Genomic DNA, 21486 nt, shown 5'->3' on the forward strand with positions numbered 1-21486 from the left:
TGAATCGAATTCACTCTCCTAAGAAGGCAGTTGTCGTTGTAAATGGCATCAGTGAGTGTGAACGTAGCTCTAAAATCTTAGGAACCTCAGAATGCACGAAGGAGTGGGTTGGGTGTATGGGGAGCAGGAAAGGAGTGTTGGAGCAAAGATCTGCCTGTGTGTCTGGGTCACTCTGCACCCTTGCCATTGCTACATTGTTAACACATTGAGGATCACTGGCTTATTTCCTGGTGCGTGTCTCTTCCTGCTGGAAACTACCAGTGTACCTCTTGGGAGGTGGGTTTCCACATTCTCTCTCACCATGTGGTTATTTTCTACATTACATCTGCAAGTTTCTCTCCTACCAGTGATAATACGCTTGGGTGGTCACTCCTCTGGGGTGTTCTGAATTTCTACTTTGTATCTACTTAAGTGCATTATTAAAATGGACATTCCTTTAAAGATTCCGAGAAAATATAAAAAACATGTTAAAATTCCAATACTTGAGAAGGATAGTGTTAATTCATTGTTAGCTTTAAATTTACCTAACATTTACTGTTAGGTTTTTTTCCATTCATGTTGTCTCTTTAATCCTCATACTTTCCCTATAATATTGGCATCATATACCCCATTTTGTAGTTAAATAAACTGATACCCAGAGAGGTAGATCAGCTTGCCCAAGGACACACAATTAGTAAGTGATGAAACCATGATGAAGATGAAAGTGCCGCTGATCCTAAGCCCAGAACTCTTTTAATTAGCCGACACGCACCCTTGTCATGGATTAATTTACCGTTTCCCTAGCAGAGAGCAGAGACGTGAGGTAGAATAAATAAACCCTGGCTGGGGAGGAGGGGTCAGCAAAGGATCTGGACTTGGTGTGAACCAAGGGTCACCGCAGAGAATCCTGGGAAGCCAGAAGCAAGGGGAGGGATCCTTGGTGTCCGAAAGAGGAGGAAGTCAAAGAGAAGAGGCGCTTTTGAGGGAGCAGCAGATTTTACAGTATCTCCTGTCACCCAGGTCAGTTTTTTTTGTTTTTTGTGTTTTTTTTCTGATTAAGGAACTTGCTGTGAATGAGATGGTTGAGGCCAATGCAGTTCAAAATATAGTCAGGAAGCATATTCAAACAGAACAAGCCAGAATCACCGGTGTAACATTTGAGAATTATAAACCCTCAGCCTTCTGTAGCAGCTGGACAGACTGTGATTTGAATCGAAACTCTCCGAGTGAAGTAAGCAACAAAGTGCTCCAAGGAAGAAATCTCATTTCCCAAAAGCAGATTTTGAGAAACTCAGAATTGGAGCATCTGACACAGGTGTCCTCAAGGGACATCGTACAGGGTTCAACAAGTCGTTAGAAACCATTGGCAGGTCCAGGGCCTTTCAGCAAGTTGTACAGAGATTCTAATAGGTCATGTGCACTCAGTGCTCCAGGAGCACAGGCAGCCCTGTCGGGGAGATGAGACCAGGCAGTCTGAGCGATGCCTGTGCAAACAGTAGGAGCCCTGCACCTTCGCCTCGGCGACAGGAGGGAGGGTTTGTTAGTGGTACATGGTCTCACGCACTCCCTTCAGCATCAGTTAGCGAAATCATTTCCTGACTTCTGTGTTCCTCTCTCCTTTTTTTTTTTTTTTTTTTTTTTTTTGGCGGTACGCGGGCCTCTCACTGCCGTGGCCTCTCCCGTTGCGGAGCACAGGCTCCGGACACGCAGGCTCAGCGGCCACGGCTCACGGACCCAGCCGCTCCGCGGCATGTGGGATCTTCCCGGACCAGGGCACAAACCCGTGTCCCCTGCATTGGCAGGCAGACTCTCAACCACTGCGCCACCAGAGAAGCCCTGTGTTCCTCTTTTGACCCTGCCAAGTAAGAACTCACCTTTCAAGCATGAAAATCACTTCCGTTTAGGGAAAACCTACTATATGTCAAACACTACCATGACATTCCTCCACAGCTGAAGAATCTCAGCCCTGGAAATGGTAAAGGACTGGCTCAGTGCTATACAGCTAAGCCCGGGGTTCCCAGGGCAGCCAGCCCTGCCCGAAGCCCCCCAGCATCTCAGGCTGCCTCAGGACCGCCGTCCCTGGGGTGCTTGTGGGTGGAACTGCCTGGGTCACGCACACATGACCAAGGGCCTAAAAGTTGCACACAGCCTAACAGTGAGAAATGCCTCTCACCCTGAGGTGTCCCAGTCCTGCTTGCAGCTATAGATGTAGACCAGGAGACCCTCAGGAGGCCCAGAGCTGGGGCCAAATGCTTTTGCCGAAGCTGTGTGAAGATTCCTCCCCCACCTATGGGTTAACAAACTAGACTCTGCTCCTGGAGGGCTGCCCTGCACACAGACGGTGTTCGATAAATGCAGCCTTCAGTAAATGCAGCCAGTGTCATTTTCCTATACCTTGGCCTGCAACTACCATGGGCGTCTTAGAATTCTCTCGAAATCTGGCCTGAGGTGCAGATTTCATCATACTCCTGCTGGGATAATAACCAAAGCTTTGATTTACCAAATCTTCTTGCTGGACACACTGCTTTATAGTATGAATACCTCATCTATTTTAGTCCTTCCAGCAACCCTGACAAATATTATTATAATTCCAGTATAAATGAAGAAGTAGAAGAAAGTATAGAAAGGTTCCATCACTGGTCTAATACATGACTCAGAAGTGAACAATGGATAGGGTAGTTGAACATGTGTCTTTTTGTCTTTCCAGTCAGTGCTATTAATAACTCTATTATCCTGCCTGCCAAGGAATTCCCTGGAATTTCTCTAGGCCCTGACCCCTCTGTTGGTCGTGGTGACCTCCAGAGCTTCCCTTGGCCACAGGGTCAGAGACCTTGTGAAACAGCAGCTCGGCCTCAAAGGAAGCCACGGGTCCATGGTGACCAAGGACATCCATGGCATTCGCTGGCCTAACCAGTGCTGGACCCTTAAGTAGGGAAATACTCTGGTGTGTGATATCTCTGCTGCAGATTCAGAGATTTGACAAATTGGCGTTTGTTAAACTAATGCTCACCCAAGAAGTCTTCATAAAAATTGATATTTCCTACATCCTGGAAAGAATACAACTCTAAAATTCTACCTGCTGCTTAAAATGCTGTTCCTTAAGTAAAAAGCAGGAGGAGGAGAAGAAATGTCTACCAATTTTGATAGCTTTTATAATATTTTATAAAGTTGATCATAAGCTTTCCTCAGAGCCTAAACAGGGAGAATATTAATTGCATGATCCCCCAGGCTTATCTAGATTGCAGCCCTTTGCCCCACTCCCCTTATCTCATCGGAGAATGGCTTGTGACTTTGCTGTATCCTATTTTAGAACAAAGCATTTAGATTATATGTCTTTTCTCTATCTATGATCTGGTTTAGTTTTCAGTTTGTTTGTTTGTTTGTTTTCTTCTTGGAAAAATAGCATTCAAGTCTCATCTTCAAAATAGAAAATCAGTCTTTAAAATGAACAAATCTTTCACAGGTGAGGGATGTAAACAGACTTTGAAATTCTGGAGAAAAGAGATGCATCGTGCACCGTCAAGTAAATATGAATTGGTTAATTTCAGCTCATCTTTTTTCTTATTAGATCGACAATCCAGCCATTTTGACTGCCCCTTTACTGTCTCACTGTTCAGTTTCTGAACACCAATGAATGGCCTTGGGAAAACTTGACCCTTCAAGGAATAATCCAACTTCTCCAGAGGAAAATAACTACTTGACCAGAATATTCTTTAAGAACAAAATAAGGAGCCCAACCTCACCATCTAAAACTGTTTATAGCAAAACCAAACTTCTGAATACAACGGATTATAATTTCTACAGCCTGTGAACAACTGCTGATCAAATTGCTAAAGGCTGCTGTTTTTGTGGTTGAGGCTTTCTTCTTTGGTTTTACTTTTAATTTAGTTTTGTTTTGCAAGAACGAAAGAGGAAGGGCCGCCTACCCAGGCTGCGGGACGATTCCAGCAAGCCTCGAGTTTCCTGGGGTTCACAGCCGCGGACTTCAGCCAGCAAGTGCAGAAGCGCTTGTTGCTGCCTCAGCTGCACCTGGGTTTTTCCTTGTCTTGCAGTTTGTAGCTTAGAAGAACGGTGTGCAAGCGACTCCAGCTCTTCCCACACCCAGGCCAGTGTGGCTCTCTCTCAGGGCTCTGTCATAGTGAAAAGTGTGTATGTGAGTGTGGTGTGTGTGTGTGTGTCAGAAAACGAAAGAGAAGGGGAGAGAGACTGATCGATTCTTCGGCCTCAACTTCAGCATCCCTTAGTTGTCCGCTTCTGTCCCCAGGCTGGTGTCTTCTGGTGCAGTAGCTCCGAGATGAAGCCACCCTGGAAAATCCTTATGGCTACTCCTCTGTTCTTTCTCCTGACCCTTCACACCTTGGCCTCTCCAGCCTATGACCACCAGCCCAGCACCAGACGCTCCAAAGGCCAAGTCTGTATAGGTACGTAAATATTCTATTTTTAATGTGGATATCATGGGGTCAAATCCTTGGCTTGCATAGTAAATCACCTATTTAATGGCATCCATAGCTGTAAGATTCCAAGTAAGACACCAACAACCTTACCAGCGTAGAAAAATTTTCTTCTTAGAGTAAGCATTCACACTACATGCACATATGTGTGTATAGAAGCATGCTATATAGTTGCTAGTTTGAATTAAAAGTCTTCCACCTCATTGGTGATTGGAATTTTTTCCCCCTGGATGGGCAACTATAAAAGCCTGAAATTCTTACCTCCTTTCGGGACAGTAGGCAGCATTACACAGTAGAAGGAAGATGGACTTTGACCTTTGAATTGCTGCCACCTCCTCCCGCTCTGTTCTGTCCCTTACAGTCTGAAACTTTGAGCAACTTAACACTTCCATACCTCTGTGTTCTTATGGATGAAACGAGGCTTATTATATGCACTTCATGGCGATGTGAGAATTGAGATCAGGCGTGTAAATTTATGGTATTTGCACACAGTAAGGATTCAACAATCTTAGTTTTCTTCCTTCTCTCAGTGAGTCCAGAGATGGCAATAAAAGGACAGTCACCTGGAAACATTGAACTTTGACTGAGATATGGCTTTCACTTATCTTTTATTGAAGTATTTTACTTCAAAGTAGTTGTTGTTGTTTGGTGTTTGGGGTTTTGTTTTTCTTTTTTTTTTGGGGGGGGTGTTGTTTTTTTGTTTGATTTTTTGGAGAGGAGTAAAAGTAGGGTAAGACCTTTGATATTCATGTTATACCTGGTGATTCCTGAACAGGGCCAAGGGCTTTCAGTGGGTCAGTCCATGGAGCCAAGGATACTCAGAAGTCTGAGTAGTAATTATTCAATGAGCAGATCTCAAAATAAAATCCTGGTTTAAGAAGCCAGAAGAAGAGCTCGAGGGATGAATATGGTGGCCATCTCTTACAAATGAAAAGTTTGGATACAGATTATGATACATATGAATTATTTCTGGAGACAGTACAGAACAATATCTGAATTAGTCCTATTTCCTGAAAAACCATGATTTCCAGTCTTTATACATGTTAAGGAGCACATCTCTGGTTTCAAGGTCTTCTTTTAAATTAAAACCTTAAGACCTGGATTCCCTACGAATCTATTCTCCACAGGCCTGGAAGCAGAGGTCTGTGGCCCCATTGGAGCCATGCCTGGGAGGTTATCCCACCCACTGTTTGGTTCCATCAGATAATTATTTACCACCTTCTCTTTTCTCAAAACAAACACCTAAAGCTTGTCAAGTAGAAATGCACTTGAGAAAGGCTTAAGTGGAATCAGTTCTACTTCTAGGATGGTTGCATCATCTGAGATACTTGGCCCTCCACTCCTATAAAGTAGACATGAGATACTCATTCCCTTCCCTGCCCCATTCCCACTGAGGCATAGAGAATTAGAAGGAGGTGTTGAGGGGATTCTAGGATACGGTTGTTCTGGCTATCTATTATTGCATAATGAAATTTAAAATAACCATTTTGCCATACCATGATCTTGTGGGTCAAGTGTGCACTTTTAGCACCAGCATGCCCAGCAGCTGTGGGGATTGGAGGTGTCTCCTGAAAGGGGATCTGGGGGTGCTCTTAGGCACTGGCCAAATGTGGAAGTGTCTTAGGAAGCAGTGAAGTAAGCTTACTCGCAGCTGGTGGTAAGAGGAAGAGGAAGAGCCTCATAGAGGGGGTGGGATAAGAGGAGGAATTGTCATTTGGACTTCTGTTACTCCCAACAACTTTCAAACGAAAAGCAGGACTACATGACTTCCAACTCATTGGCTCCCATAGTCCAGAGTTTGCACGTAAGAGGTCAACCCACACAGAGGTGGACTCTTCTTCTGGTTGTCATCTAACATCCTGGCACAGAGAATCTGGGCTAAGTCTTTAGCTCACTGAACAAGAGGCAGGGGAGAGTGAGGAGAGCTCCCAGTGCAGATGTGGCTACCAGGGCCACGGAGGGAGGGGGCAGCTGTCACAGAAGTGGGAACTCTTGTGACTGGAGAGATACTCCGCAAGGAGCCACTGTAGAAGTTATTGAGTGATTGAGCCAACATCCCCATCATAAACAAACAACCCCAGCTCCTATACCAAGAGGAGCCTTTGCAGTAGGGAACCGACCAGTAGATCTGGAGGGCATGGCCTTGAACATATTCCAAAATCAGAACAAAGCTATGCAAAGCCCCAGTGGCCTCTTTCCCAATGTACCATAATTCCTTTGCACTGAACTGTACATTCATTTGATCACTAAGTAAACTCTGATTCTACTGTGCTGGAACAGCCAGGGCCTCTTTCTGCCACTTTTCAAATGTTATGAAATCAATAATAAGCCATGTTCATTTTTGCAAAACATTATTTTCTTTACATGGCTGATTTAGGGGCAAAGTAATCCTTATGTTTCTAAGTCATTGACATTTAAATTAATTCACTGAATTTTGGGTTGGTTTTTTTTTTCAAGGAATTTTTTTAAAGCGCTTAAAAATTTTTTTTTGCCTCATTCATGTTTGGTTAAATATATAAAATGCCTTCAGAGTCCGATAAAACCTCCTCCCCCCTGAACCACATCACACACACAGTGGTCAGAGATGACTTTATAGTTTGAAAGGTAAAGGGGAAGACATGATCCTAAGCTTTCAACCAGCATGAATGTGGTAAAATGACAATGTCGCTGACAAAAATAGGAAAGATTTAGACAGAGCCAGCAGAGAAGGTTGAAAATTTATGATCACAATTTACATGTACAGAAGTTTCATTTTCTCTATTTCTCTATAGCTGAACACTTGTTCATAAGCAACCACCATTGCTGCTGAGGGCAGAAAACATTTCATCTCTCCACTCATGTGTTTAAATTTAGTCTCCTCTGGATAATTCAGGGCTCTCTTCTTTTTCCCCTGTCTGAGGGTTGCTCTCAGTCCTTGCGGAGGGCTTGTGTATCACCCTGACACGGTTCTCGGCCCTCAGAACTCCCACAGTGAAGTGTCATGGCTGGTGCAGCTCATGGGCTGTTCTCAACAGAATCCACGGTCACTCCCTGCTGACAAGCTGCTCACTTCCACCCTCGCGGGCCCTGCCGACCCTTCAGGTGTAGCCAGATGCCCTCTGGTTCCCAGCTGCAGCTGCAGCCCTCTGCACTTTGTCCCCCACTCTTCACACTTGCCCTCTCCTTAATCCCCTACTTTTATTTTTAGATTATCACAGAATTTAATCCCAACCTTGGCACAGATGGTAGGTTTCTGATCATCTCAATTTTCACTAAACTCACCTTTGCCTTTTTTTCTTTTTTTCCTGGATTGTTCTGGGGCATAACCTTGAAGAGAAGGACCACAAAGGCACTCTAGAGAGAGGTCCACAACTCTGTGAAAGGTCCCAAAGTGAGCAAAACCAGAAGAATCCAAGTGGGCAGTATGCTTTTCCTTAAGGAGAAAGTGAAAAATTTCTTTTTTGGAGGGAAGGGGTGGGCAGTAAACTAGATCATAGTTTAAATGTACTATGAGAAAGAGGGGAAAAAAAGAATGTTGCAAAGCATTAAGCAGAGTAAAATCCCCATAAAATTATGTATAATATGCCTATCTCTCTATTTATATAGCTGTCTCCCCAGATAGGATGAACAGCAAAATGCCAATAGTTGTTGTATGGCTATCTATGAGTGATGAGGTTACAAATGATTTGTAATCTCTTTTCAGTGCATTTCTGAATTTTCCACATTTTCTAGATGAGCTTGCAAAAACAATAGTAAGACATGGTGGTTAAGAGCAAAAGAGCTTAAGCTCTGGGGTCAGACTGCCTGGATTGGAATCCTGGCTCTGCCACTCTGTACATATGTGACATTAAGGGCACAGTTTCACCCTCTGTACCTTGTGTCCCCTATCTGTAAGATGAGATTACATGGGACCTGCAACCTTGGGTGGTGTGGAGGGCTAATGAGTAAATACACGTGAAGGACTTAGAACTGTGCTTGGTACATACTAAGTACCCAGAGGGGTTGTGATGATGTATTCTTTTGGAAATCAGGAAAAAAAATCTTGAAAATAAGCTATGGAAGTCCTGCATTTAAATCTATCATAAGGCAAAGAGGCCTGAGTAAACTGAATAATTACATGTGAATCTACATCTTATGCAAATACAAATTCTCAAATCTTGGATATCTTAAGGGAAGACTCACTTATGAAAAAAGATTTCATAGTGTATTAGCTTTCTATTGCTGTGTAATAACTTGCCACACATTCATCAGTTTAAAACAACATAAATTTATTATCTCACGGGGTCTGCACATGAGAAGTCTGGACATAATATAACCCGGTTCTCTGCTCAGAGTTTTACAAGGCTGTAATTGAGATGTCACATGGGGCTGCATGTGATGTGAGACTCAGGTTCTCTCGCAAGTTCACTAGTGGTTGGCAGAATTCAGGTTCTTGGATTCGCAGGGCTGAGGTCCCATGTGCTTGCGAGCTGTCAGCCAGGATCACTCTCAGCTCTGAGAGGCTGCCTCTTTGCAAAGGAAGTTAATAACATAGCTATTTCTTTCTTAAGAACTGCTGGAGCAAGCTCTCTACATTTAAAGGGCTCACCTGATTATGTTGGGTCCACCCAGGATAACCTTGAGTAACTCAAAGTAAACTAACTAGAGTCCTTAATTACATATGCAAAATCTCTCTTATCATAGAATGTAACACAATCATAGAAGTGGTATCCAATCACATTCACAGGTTCTGCCCTCACTCAGGGGACAGGATTAAGTAAGGCCTCTACATCAGGAGACAGTAATCTTATCATTCTGCCTACCACTCATAGAAATGCTTAAAAAAGAAAAAGTCTTCAAACTAAACACCAGATAGTATTGCAAAAGAGAATTGATGTGACTTGGTCCCAAAGTGATTCACCAAATAGGCACGACTATATAGTAGAAGTTCATAGATGAAGAGTAAGCTGTGGGTTGAAGCATTTTTTGTTTTGTTTTGTTTTTGAGGGAGAGGGGCTTGATATTCAAGATTTTTCTCCTGGCCTTCACACTCAGAATTTGGAAAGGAAAACAAATTACTCCACTACCATACCCCTTCTCTCATATAGTAGTTGTTTTTCAATGTTAGTGTAGAGGACAAAGTCCCCACCTGAATCTTTCCCTGGACAAAGTCCATCTAAGACCAAGCATAAAACTGGAAAGACCGTCACAAGCAACCATTTCAGGACACTAAAAATCAACCAATGGCACACAATGAATTGAGGAATGTTTATTCTTGAAAAACTGCTTGAACTTCAGGAAGAACAGTCAGACTCTGACCTTTTTGCCTGAGGCTGCTCCGTCTCCACTTGCCCTCAGCTTAGTGAGAAGGTCTAAAAGGGCAAAAGGGAAGATGCAAGGCCCCTTGAGGTCTAGGTTTGGATCTGACATGCTCTCACTTCTATATTCTACTGATCAAAGCAAGGTCACAAGGCCAGATTCAAAGCCTGGAAAATAGATATCACCTCTTCATGGGAGGAAGTATAAAAAGTCTGTGACCATTTTTAATGTACCACACAAGAGGGCTTTATTTTTCTATTCTGTGGGTACCAAAATCTGGGTTCAGAGAGTTTAACCATCCTGCCAAATACAACAGCTCATAAGTAATAGAAGCAAGATTTGAATCCAGGTCTGTCTGAACCACAAATTCTTCAGTCTCTGCTGTACCATAACTTCTCCCTTCTCTTTCCTCCCTTCCACTCTCTTTTCTTCTCCTACCCACACTCCCTATCCATGTCCAGACTGAGAGTAGGATGCAGAAGAAAAAGTGAAGTTTCAGTGTTCATACCTGGGCTGTGTGCTGCCATCTCTGGCTTGATAACTAATATCTTAGGGAAACAAAGCTGGCTGTAGGATCATTTTGGGTGATTGTTTTCCTACCTTTCTTTCTTATTTCCTTTTCTCTTCACCAACATGAGAAAGATCTGGGATAAAAGTTGTTGATTAGAATTACAACATATAAAACTATATCCTCTGCTCCCACCCGATGAACGAAATCTGAGGACAGAATTTAGGTGTTTGTGGAGGGGCATTGGGTGGGGAGAGAGGGATCAGGTGAGGAATGCACTTGATAATGTCATGCTGGTCCAACAGGGGTGCAGGGGCCCGAATCCAGGTGTGGTGTGACTCTAAAACCTGTGCTCTACGCTTCTCCAGGGCCCAAACCAGAAACAAGAGTCATCCTTGATTCTCACATTTCTCCTCAATTTATTAATAAATCCAATCGGGTCAGCCTCCATAACAGATTCCAGATTTGCCCATTTTCCTCCATCCCCACTGCCACTCTTTACTCTATCCAATCAGCGGTCACCTCTCTCCAGGACCAAAATAGCCTCCTTCTTCATCTCTCCGACCCCAAGATCCTTCCTCCTCATGACAGCCAGCATGATATTTTAAAGACACACATCAAATAGCAGCAGCCCTCTCCACAAAGCCCATTCACAGTTTCCCATTCCTCTCAGGTTGAATCCCTACCTCTTTCGCCATCTACAAAACCCACAGACCTGACCTCCACCTATGCCTGCATCGCATCTCCTAATGTCAGGTTTTCCCAGTCTCATTGCCGTAAGGTAGGCACCAGTTCCTCCTACCTACAAAGCCTGCCTGGTTGCTCACCCTGCTTGCTCCTTTCTATTATATGAGCCATTTTTGTGTGTGTTCTTCAGAGAAGCCTTCTCTCTCTATCAGCTCTAGTTAATGTTCATACCACCTTGTCCTTGTTGCCCTCTGTTACTTCACCTTGTTCCTTTCTTCATAGCACCTAAAATTATTTATAATTGCATGCGTGCTTACATGTTTACAATCACTTTTCCCTAATAGAGTATGATCTCTGAGAGGGCAGGAATCATATCTGTTTGTTCTCGGCGTGTACTCATAGCTCAGCATGGTGCCTGGACTCAATACATACTGTGTTCCAGTCCCAGCTCCCCTGCTCACTAGCTACATAATTGGCAAGGCATCTAAGCTCTCTGAGCCTCCGATTGCTGGTCTATACAATAATAAGAACAGTAATTCCTACATCTATGAGTTGTTCAGAAGTTTGAATGAGATGATAATGTATGCAAATTCTTTGAAATCTGCAGAGAACATTCTAGCCATGTGATGAATTATTTATGCCCTGACTCAGGGTCAAAAATGGAGTGTAGTCACGCCGACCCTGGTTCTGACAACTGCCAGGTGCTTTCAAGGCTTCTCAATGAAGTGTAGGCTTCAGACAAATGAGAAATCTACTAGACTGCTCTCTGCAGTTGGCTGAATTTCCAGCCAGCACAGATATGATTATAATTAGAGTTTCAAGAGTTCTGTTTCATTTCAAAAGGATTCCATGGTACAGTCTGCAGTCTACCTGAGATGTGTGTCTAGAAGCTGATTGCTGTGGCAGGTGTTTTTATTCTGGCCTATTTGCTTCTTTTCCTACAATATCAGGGGTGTCTGTTTCTATTATACTCATTATTTTCAGTTGCCAGGTGAGAAGAGATTTTCCATATGGGAGATTTTAGATAGTGACCACTGAGCAAAATACGTAGTTCTCACCCACTCTCATCACTTCCTAAATGAACAGTTGCTTGGACAAACTTGCTTTAGCAGACCCAGGCCTTTTATTAGCAGCCAGAGAATAGTCTATAAGGGGAGGAATTACTCTGCACATGCATTTCTCCAAGGAAAAACATTTTTTTAGCCTGTCAAAACAGTAAAAGCTCTTATTAGAAACTATAGCAAAGTCAATTTCTCCATTCTTGCTGCTAAAGGATTCAGGACGCACCTCATTGCAGACCCTAAATTAACAATCCAATGGGAGTTGAGCTCGCTGGAAATGGGCAGGGATGTCCAAGTGAGCAGGACTCAAATCAAAGCTGAGCCCAACATGGGCGTTTACATATTTCAAGCCCCATTACCTGCTTTTCTGCAGGGTCCTTTTGATCATAATAACTCTTCACTAGGCAGAGTGGCATTCGTGGAAAGATCCACCCAATCTTCAGAGACAGCTGACTTTTTCTTGGTTCCTTTTTATTTATCTAATGATTTCCAATTTTAGCCAGCAGTGCTAAGGAGCCACAAAAGTCATGAGTCCTTGTTGGGATTGCTCTGAGTGAAAGAAAAGCCCACATCTGTAAGTACAAAGGAGCAGGTTGGTCTCAAGCAGCGCAATTCTCTTTGCATTCATCCTTCCACTCCAGGGATGAAAATAAATACATGCCTGTGTTTCAAGTCCATTCTGGGTGCCAGATGATGCAGCTCATTGATAAGACTCCATATGAAGTGATTGCTATTCGAGGTCTCGACCCAGTCTCCACCGCGTTCTTCGTTGATCCTGAGCTGCACATCGTGACCATTTGCTAGAGAATCTGCTGGTTGACTTAAGAGAGGGCGCTGGTTGTTTCACACCAGGATGAAAAGTGGAGCCTTTTCCTGTAATGAGATGGAACAAACAGTAAGCAATGTCGTCAGTGGGATGACTGAGCCAGAACACAAATTCAGTTGCATCCATTAATCGTTTCCTATGGAGGTCCCCAGCAAGTGACAACTGAAGTGTCCCTCGGTTGGTTCTCCACTCAGTTGGCTTCAAGTCAGCCAACATCTCTTATCTCCTTCCTCCAAACCAGGCTCTTATGTCAGGCACTCAAAGTTAGAGATACTAAGACCCCATTCCTGCCCTAACTCTAAAATTCTTAAAAAGAGGCTCCAGAAGGGTAGGTAACTTGTTCAGAGTTACACCATTTTAAGTGACTGATCCAGTATTTGAACCTTGTTTAAAAAAAAAAGTTTATTTTTTATTCCAAAGCTTCTCCCTTTTCAACTACACCACATTGCATCCTCTTGTCACATTGCAGTATAATTACTTATAATTATTTTCAATTGCAGTTATTAAAATGTATTTAGCTCCACCTAACTTAGCAGGTGATTAGCAGGGACATAAATCAAGGTGTAATAGTGCATTATAAATGTTGAAAATATTCCCATATATTAAACATATTTTATATATTTAAAATAAAAGTGAAATTGGTTTATCTCTGGGTGATTTAAGTGGTGTTTATCTTTTTTACATTGTTGTGTATCTTAAAATTTTTCTGAAATGAGATTGCATTGCATCTATCTTTTTTGAAAAGTTATTTTTAAAATAAAACAAAATATATATGAAAATGCTTTTTAGGCTGTAAAGTGCTAATAAGTATCAGCTACTGAATTCATTGCAATGTAATAAAACCCTCAATGCATGGATTAGGCTAAAAGCACATCCAATCAACCTTGGTAACTGATGTTGATAAATGTCCCAGAAGTAGGTGCTCCCAGAGCAGTAAGACTATGGTTATCAAGATCAAACTGTCTCAGATTTGGTGAGCCCAGCTTTGCCCAGCCTTACCAGAGGGTACAGAACAAACGAGGCCAGAGCCTGCTCAGATGTTGCAGTGTCTAGAAAGGTGGAAATCTCTCCCTCTTTGTTGGCAATCTCTCATTTTATGGGAGGTTTAAAGAAATGCCCAATTGTACTATTCACATCTGTTATCAGCCACTTTCCCTCAAGGATTCTTAGTGGGAATTTGGTTTTAATGACACTGCATGTGAACTTGGGTCCCCAGCTCCTTGAGCAGGTGGATAGCAGTGAGCTTACTTCTGGGCCAGGCACCCTGGAACTTCTTTACTTTGGATGTAATCCTTCTTTTGCCTCCTTGGAAACCAACCTCTGCCAATAAGTGCTACTCCTCCTATCCAAATGAAGCCTAACAATTTCTTCTCAGGCTTACTTATCTTTGACCAACCAGCCTCTTGCGTATAGAAGAGTCCCCTCCCTTTGGACAAAGGAGGTTTGGGCTTCCCTAGCAGTTTAGGAGATGAAGGCTGGTGATAGAAACTTCTAGGGGTATTAGCCTAGCAGTTCTGAGCCTTCACACTTATCATACATCAAGGTAGCTTAAGGAATATATTCCTAATTTAATCCAAGGTTCCTTCTAGACACTTATCATATTGGTACATGCTTTCAAGCAGAGTGCTTTATAGCTGGGAGGTAAAATAATATTTTACAATAGTGTATGATTTCAAAGGCACCTTCACTTGCACTTTTATTTCATTTAATCATCACAGCAGCCCTTTGGGAAACTTATTTACTTTGCAGTGAGGAAAACAAGGCTTAGAAAGGATGGGTGGTAAGTCCAGGATTCAAGGGCAAGACTCAATCCCAGGTCTTCTGACTCCAAATGTTGGGCAATTTCCGCTGCTTTTCTACAATTAAAAATCTGACCCTAGGTCACGGGCTGAGAATGTGTAGGGTGAGAATGATCTTACTCACAGTGAAGCTGTCCTGCAGAAGGGAAGGAGAGGGGACAGGAAAGGAGCCACTGTCCACTGAGCTCCTCCTCAGTGGTGGCTGTCTTCCATGCACCATCTCCTGTAAATGTCTTCCGTGCACTATCTCCCCATTTACAGGAGATAGTGATCAAAAAGAAATGGAAATAAAGCAAGATTCAATTACTTCCCCGAAGTCACATAGCTTACAAGTGACAAAGGTAAGCTGATAACCAGTCTTTCTGACCCCCAAATACACAATCTTCTTACCACACTTCATATTTCACTACGACTCAGTGCATTTACATGCATGGTTGATTATAAAAAGCATGGCAAAGACAAGTTCTCTGTTTTAGAAAGGTTTGTGTTTTTAAGGACACACATATATCCCCTTTCTTTCCCCCAGCCCTCCAGCACAGCTTTCCATGTGACGTGGCTGATTTCTGCTCCCTTGCAGGGTGTGTGCTGGTGGTGTCTGTGATTGAACAGCTTGCTCAAGTTCACAACTCAACGGTCCAGACCTCAATGGAGAGACTGTGCAGCTACTTGCCTGGTAAATACAGAAAGGCTCACTTGGCTGTGGGTCTGCTTTATTTTTTCATTCATGAGCCATCACGAGTGAGTTTATACCCTACATGTGCTCACAGAGGAGAATCTGATTGTGTTATTTCTGTGAGTTGATATTCTTATGGATCTCATAGAAATTAAAAGGAAGACACAAAAAAATACTCGAGGCAATTTTTTCCCCCTGACATTCATTTTCTCTCATGGCAGAATGAGATTGTTGTGGACATTTAGGGAATAAAATGTAGAATGGCCGATTGTTGTTTTATGTGTCACATTTATAATGATTTGCCCACCTGGTGACCATGGCCTTAAGTACCGAGAAGGTCAAAATTATGAATAATGAATAATTTTCAATGATTTATGTTAATTTAACCACATACACATTCTCAGATGCAAGCACCTCCTTTCTAACACAGAGCTTTATTTAGGCTGAGGAGACAATGGATCTTAAAACTCCAAATGGGAAAATAATCTGGGGACATTCCATTGATTTGAACTGGATTTCTATAAAATCCTTTACACATCCTGCAAAAGGAGGAAATGATTGGTGGTTTAAACAAATTGTATAGTTTTTTACACTCTCAGCAGAAAAAAAATACTGACGCTATTTCTCTTATAGAATACTGTTAGGTGTACAATCACAATGAATAAACTTCGAGAGTCAAATTTTCATTCACTTAATGTTAAGGAACAAATTCTTCAAAGATGCCTACATTATTAATTTTAAGTAAGGTAGTTGGACTCATGACAATTTTATATTTGATTTAACAGACATTGTGTCAATGGCATAAAAACATTTTCAGAAAATTTATTGCATGCAGTCTCAATGTATGCTCATAAGCTCATTTTTTTAGAATTCAAAAATAAAGACTGGGAGAGGATAATACACAAATACATGTGTTTGCAATGTCCCAGTTTGACCATTGCTAAGATTTTGACATATTTTCACAGAATTAGAAGGTAACAAATAAACTTGAAACGCCCTTTGGCCTCCCCCACTCCCAGTTACATTTTCCTACCACCTCCCTAGATGGAACCACTCATAGGAACTTGATGGGCATTGGGTTTGGCGAATTTTATACTTTTACGTTCACTTGTATGAATCCATAGACTATGTGTAGTATTGTCTGTGGATAATTTTTTAACCTTTTCTTGATAAAAGGAAACAAATAAAAAAAAAAAACAAAATAAATGTAGAGCTTTATCAGTTATTGAAAGGTGAACACCCTTGTAAACATAGCACAGGTCAGGAAAGAACAGATAGGTAGCTGCTCCAAAAGTCCCATCCACATGCCCCAACCCATCATAAATTCCTCCTCCCCCCTAAAAAAACAACATCCTGAAGATTACTATAATCATTTCCTTGTATTGCTTTATAGCTCTATCACCCAACTGCGTATCTCCAGACACCATAGTCTTGCCCAGTTTTTAAATTTTTGATGTGTCTTTTAAGTCGATTTTAATCTACCAGTTTCCTTTCCATCCCTTCCTTTTCCTTGTAATTTAGCTGTGGAATCTGTCGTGTAGAGTTTCTGCATTTTGCTGATGGCATCCTTGTGGTATGATTGAATATGTTTCTCTGTGCTCTGTATTTCCTGAAAATTGGCAGCTAGATCCAGAGGCTTGATGAGACTCCAGTTTGATTTCTTTGGCAAGGCTGTAAGTGATGGTGTTGTCTTTCAACAGGAGGCCATCATAAGTGGTTTTCTCTTTTTTATTTTTGTGATATTAGCAGCTGTTGATGCTCTATGACTAGGTCTATCAGTTCATTGGAGGTTGCAAAATGGTGCTATTCTAATCTATCAATTATATTTCCTTTAGTAGTTGAAATATATTAGAGACAGTTTCCCTCATCATCATCATAGCTTAGGGATGTTTTTCCCCACAGTTCCTAATGGTACTATTATTCATTCTAAGAAAGGCAGGATAAATGCTTGATTCTTTTGTTTTACTTGCCAGTTTTCAGATAACTCATTGCCTTTACAGTATCATCCCAAAGTAGTCACTTGGTTTTCTTTAAAGTATCATTATGAACTCATGAATTTATACACATTTGATGAGTTTCAGACTACTTCATTTATTATCCCTTTAAAGCTCAAATTCTCTCATCTTTGACCAGTAGGAACTTCAAGTTGGCTCCTGGGTCCTTTCCACATAAGTCTAAGTAGTCTTTGTAGCTTCCTCACTAACTAGTGTGACAAGTTGTTCCAGCCTGTCTTGTACATTTCCAACCCCAGGCTTGAAATCAGTCATTTCTTAGAAGCTCTGGTTTCTTTTAGTGGGAAATAGTATTAAGACCATGATCTGGGTGCATAGGAATGTCATTGCTACTCAGTTGGTCATTCTTTCCAGACTTCTTCTGTTGACAATGATAGAAAATATACATATATACATTTACATATATTATTTTAATATAAAATATATGAGTTCATTCTGACACTTCAAATTCAAATTCAGGACTGCAGGATTTTTTTTTCTTAGCTTCTTCTGTATCATATCTGTATCTTCTTCTTTCCACACCCAAAGTCCTAACTCTCAAGGACAGGGGGATTGATAGAATTAAAATATCTCATAATTACTCATTTACCTATCCTTCTTTACACACATGATAGCCTCATTTCTCCATTATTTGAGTATATGGCCATTACATACAATATATACATTCCTTTTCATCTTCATTTAGTTTTAGTTCCATCAGCAACTGTAAGATTGATGTTCACCACCAGCCCTTATGCAGATGTCTCTCTAGTCGAGGTGCTGTCTAAAGTTCATTCCTCGGGAAGGACTCATGGGAACAATATTCCCTGAATTCTTGGACATTCATAACAAGCTGGCTTGTCCTTTATATTAGAAAGTCAGTGTTTTTCCGGATATAAAACTCCTTGGCAGGGACTTCCCTGGCAGTCCAGTGGTTAAGGCTCAGCACTTCCACTGCAGGAGGTTCGGGCTCAATCCCTGGTCGGGGAACTAGGATCCCACATGTCACAGAGTGTGGCCAAAAAAAAACCCCAAAAAAACCTTGGCACAGTTTCTTTCCCTAAGTGTCTTAAATATGTTATTTAAAAGCCTAATGATAATCTAATTTTCTTTTTCTTATAAGTCACTTGCTGTTTTTGCATAGTTCAAAGGATTTTTTTTTCCTTCTATAAAATTTAGTCATCTAACTAGACTATGTCTTGGTGTTGGCTGTTGTATATTGACATTCTCAGGCATGCAGTGTGCTCTTATTCTCTCATTTTGAAACTAATATGTGGTTTCAAATACATTTTTTATAATTTCAGGAAAGTTTTTAGTATTTGGTCAGTTTCCTTGATTTGGTTTTCTTTGTCAGGGATTTCTAATAACCATATTTTAAATCTTCTTTGCCTGTATTCACGATTTTGCCTATCTCTTGAATGAATACTTTTTATCACTTCATTTATTTTCTATCTTGAAAGTTTTCCTCTTTTTCATATTCTATTTCTCTTAAAACGACAGCTATTGTATTCCCTTCCTCTTGTGTTCATTCTAATTTAGATTTCATTACTTTTATAATCTTGTTTTCTTCCCTGAGTTCTTTTATTTCCATACCTGAGTTTTTCCAATTCTGATTTCCGTTGTTCTTTCATGTCTTATACCATTTTATTAATGCTTCTCACTCATTTTAAAATACTGTTATGTTTTAATCCTTTTTTTGGCATGATTTTCTGACATGCTTTTGCTATCTGTAAGGATGTGATTCTGTTCCTTATTCTTTTTTTTTTTTCTTATAATAACTTTGTATGGGAGTTGACCTAGATACATATCTGTTGCTCATTTTTATGTGAAATTAGTTTTCAAAAACTCTTAGAAAGAGAAGTGGCTCAGGGTAGCTTCTCCAAATGCACAGAACTCCTTCTTCCATTGTTTTTGTGTAGCGTTAAAAAGTAAGTAAATAAACACATGGCTGCTTGCATTTTGAAATTTTCTGGTTCTGTCCCTCTGCACACTTTTACCTGGATTTTCTCTTTACTTTGCTTCTATCCAACTCAGTTTTGATTCCAAACCCACTAGTTTCCCCTCAGTGTGGACCCTGTCCTGGAAGGGAGGTCTGGTAGATCAATTTCTAGAATTTGTAAATGCCTGACCACTCAAACCCCTTAGTCCTTATGACCTTGAGTCCTTTGCACTCATCTGCTACTGCAGTGAGCAAAACCCCTCCCAGTTTCAGCTGATTTTAATATAAATCTGGGGATGTTCTTCATTGGCCCACCATACTTTGTCGTCAATACCTGTGGGCTATTTTGGAGATTCTGCTATTCATCCCTTTGCTTCCCTTTACTTTCTCCCACACTGATGTTGATAACCCTTAAGTCTCATGATTGTGAGTGTTTTATCTTTGCCTTAATTGTATTCTGGGGTTCGTGGAGATATCTAGTTTTGTTGTAAGTATCGTCCATGGGGTTTTGGTTTTCCTATCTAGAAGCTCTATTTTTTTTTTTGTAGAGATTCAGTGAAATTCCCAAACTCTGCTGCCTCCACCATCATCTTTCCAGAATCCTCCCTTGTGGGGACTGTAGTTTTAAATCAATGTTTCCTGTATATACGACTCTGCAACTTCTGCTTTTCACTCACCATTATGTTTTTGAGATCTATATGTGTCAAGACATATATAGACTTAGGTCAAGCCTCTTAATTACTCTATAGTCCTTCACCATATAAACGTCCCATATTTTATTTATCCATCCCCATTTTTATTGGACATTCAAAATCTATTATAAACCTTGCTTTATATTTTCACATCTCTGAATTAGAGAAAGAAGAATGTTATTACCATTTTACAAAAAGGAAGAAAAATTAAAAAGTCATAATCGTTATTAAGACTTGTTTTGATTGTTGTCATTTCTGTGTAATAGACCACACTGACAGATATCACCATTTTTACCTTGAGTTTGATTTTCTCTTTTTAAGCAAAGTTGTGTTGTTCAAAGATGAAAGGCTGAGTAAAAAACTTATTTCTCAGATGATCCTGTCCCAATGTACCAGCAAAATACAAAACAACATGAACCAAGATTGCTGGTGTTCAAGGTTCCACCTTGGCTCCTTTTGACTCATAACAGAAAATTTTAGTCTGCTGAGGTAAAATGAGAGGTTGAAAAGTCAGATGCTGGCAAAATAGAGGCTAGCACTTTGCCAAGGGAAGGAAAGTCGGTATTTCAGTGGAGAGTTACCTTTTAATTGGAGGTATTTCAAAGGATTAATAAGGCTATTTGGAGTTATTTTCATTTTATTAATTAATATTCACCTCTAGATAGAAATAAAGTACTCAGTTCGGATTAAAGTCTCTTTCACCTGACAGACATAAGGGCAGGGTTGGCGTTACTGTTTCCATTTTGTGGATAGGAAAGAGTGCACAGAATGGTCACGTGAATTGTATAAGGTGACAAAGATAGTCTGACCCTTAGCTAAAGATTTCTCCTTCTAGAAAACATAATAGGCCTGGTCCACAGTGACTGCCTGCACCCAGTATTGCCTTCTGTCTGGTGAGAATGGGAGAGAGAGGAAGTCAAAATGTGCACAGCAACAAACAGTTATTATTTAAAAAATTATTTTTAAGTAGTACTGCTTTTATCTCCAAAGCTAAACAAGTATATAAAACGTAACCTTAGCAGAGAAACCATGCAAGCAACATTCTTGAGAATAATCACTCAGTAAATCATGTGGGCCTTTCTGATGCCTGGGAAGACAATTTTTTCAAATTGTGCAAAGTATTTCTGACCTTCAGTTTCACCGACTGCATTTGCCTCTGGCTCTCACTAGTAAACACCTTGGAAGAATCTCAGAATTGTTAATGGAAAAATGATTAATGGAATCATTCTCACCAGGGGTCAGTAGACTCATATGCCCTCAGATTCTTGCTAGTATTTCAGTTTACTGGGTCACCTGTGCAGAAATCTTATCTCCATGGAGTATGATAGCTAAAAACTCATGTCGTCTTAAAATGAGGAAGGCAGCTCTCCTCACATTCTGTAGGTTCTGAAAATCTACATGCAGCCCAGAACACATAGCTACAAAACTATCTCAGTGGTCAGTTCACCTCACCGTGCTGCAAACTTCTAATGAGTAGTTAGTGTATACCTGCCATACCTGAGGTAGATGAGGCATCAAATAAAATGTCCTAAGTACGTTGAAATGCACACTACAAATAGTTTGGGCTTTTGGGGTAGAAGACTTTAATCTCTTACTGAACCAC

At 41.0% G+C, this 21486-nt stretch overlaps 1 protein-coding gene across 9 annotated transcripts in view; it reads left to right on the forward strand.

The window, feature by feature from the left end:
• The first annotated feature begins 929 nt into the window (after positions 1-929).
• Positions 930-21486, forward strand: part of AOAH (acyloxyacyl hydrolase) — a 174401-nt gene continuing 153844 nt past the window's right edge. The window contains exons 1-4 of one of the 9 annotated variants that reach the window (XM_032642196.1): positions 4265-4400; positions 12463-12537; positions 12637-12858; positions 15166-15261. In XM_032642196.1, the coding sequence (XP_032498087.1) occupies positions 15234-15261 (28 nt within the window). In that variant the 5' untranslated portion in view covers positions 4265-4400; positions 12463-12537; positions 12637-12858; positions 15166-15233. Of the gene's footprint in view, positions 1000-3893; positions 4133-4243; positions 4401-12462; positions 12538-12604; positions 12859-15165; positions 15262-21486 lie in introns of those variants that run through there. The other 8 variants (XM_032642194.1, XR_004351330.1, XM_032642192.1 and 5 more) reach the window with 8 other exon arrangements.

The sequence above is a fragment of the Phocoena sinus genome, chromosome 9 (genome assembly GCF_008692025.1).
Source record: "Phocoena sinus isolate mPhoSin1 chromosome 9, mPhoSin1.pri, whole genome shotgun sequence".
Classification (NCBI taxonomy): Eukaryota; Metazoa; Chordata; class Mammalia; order Artiodactyla; family Phocoenidae; genus Phocoena; species Phocoena sinus.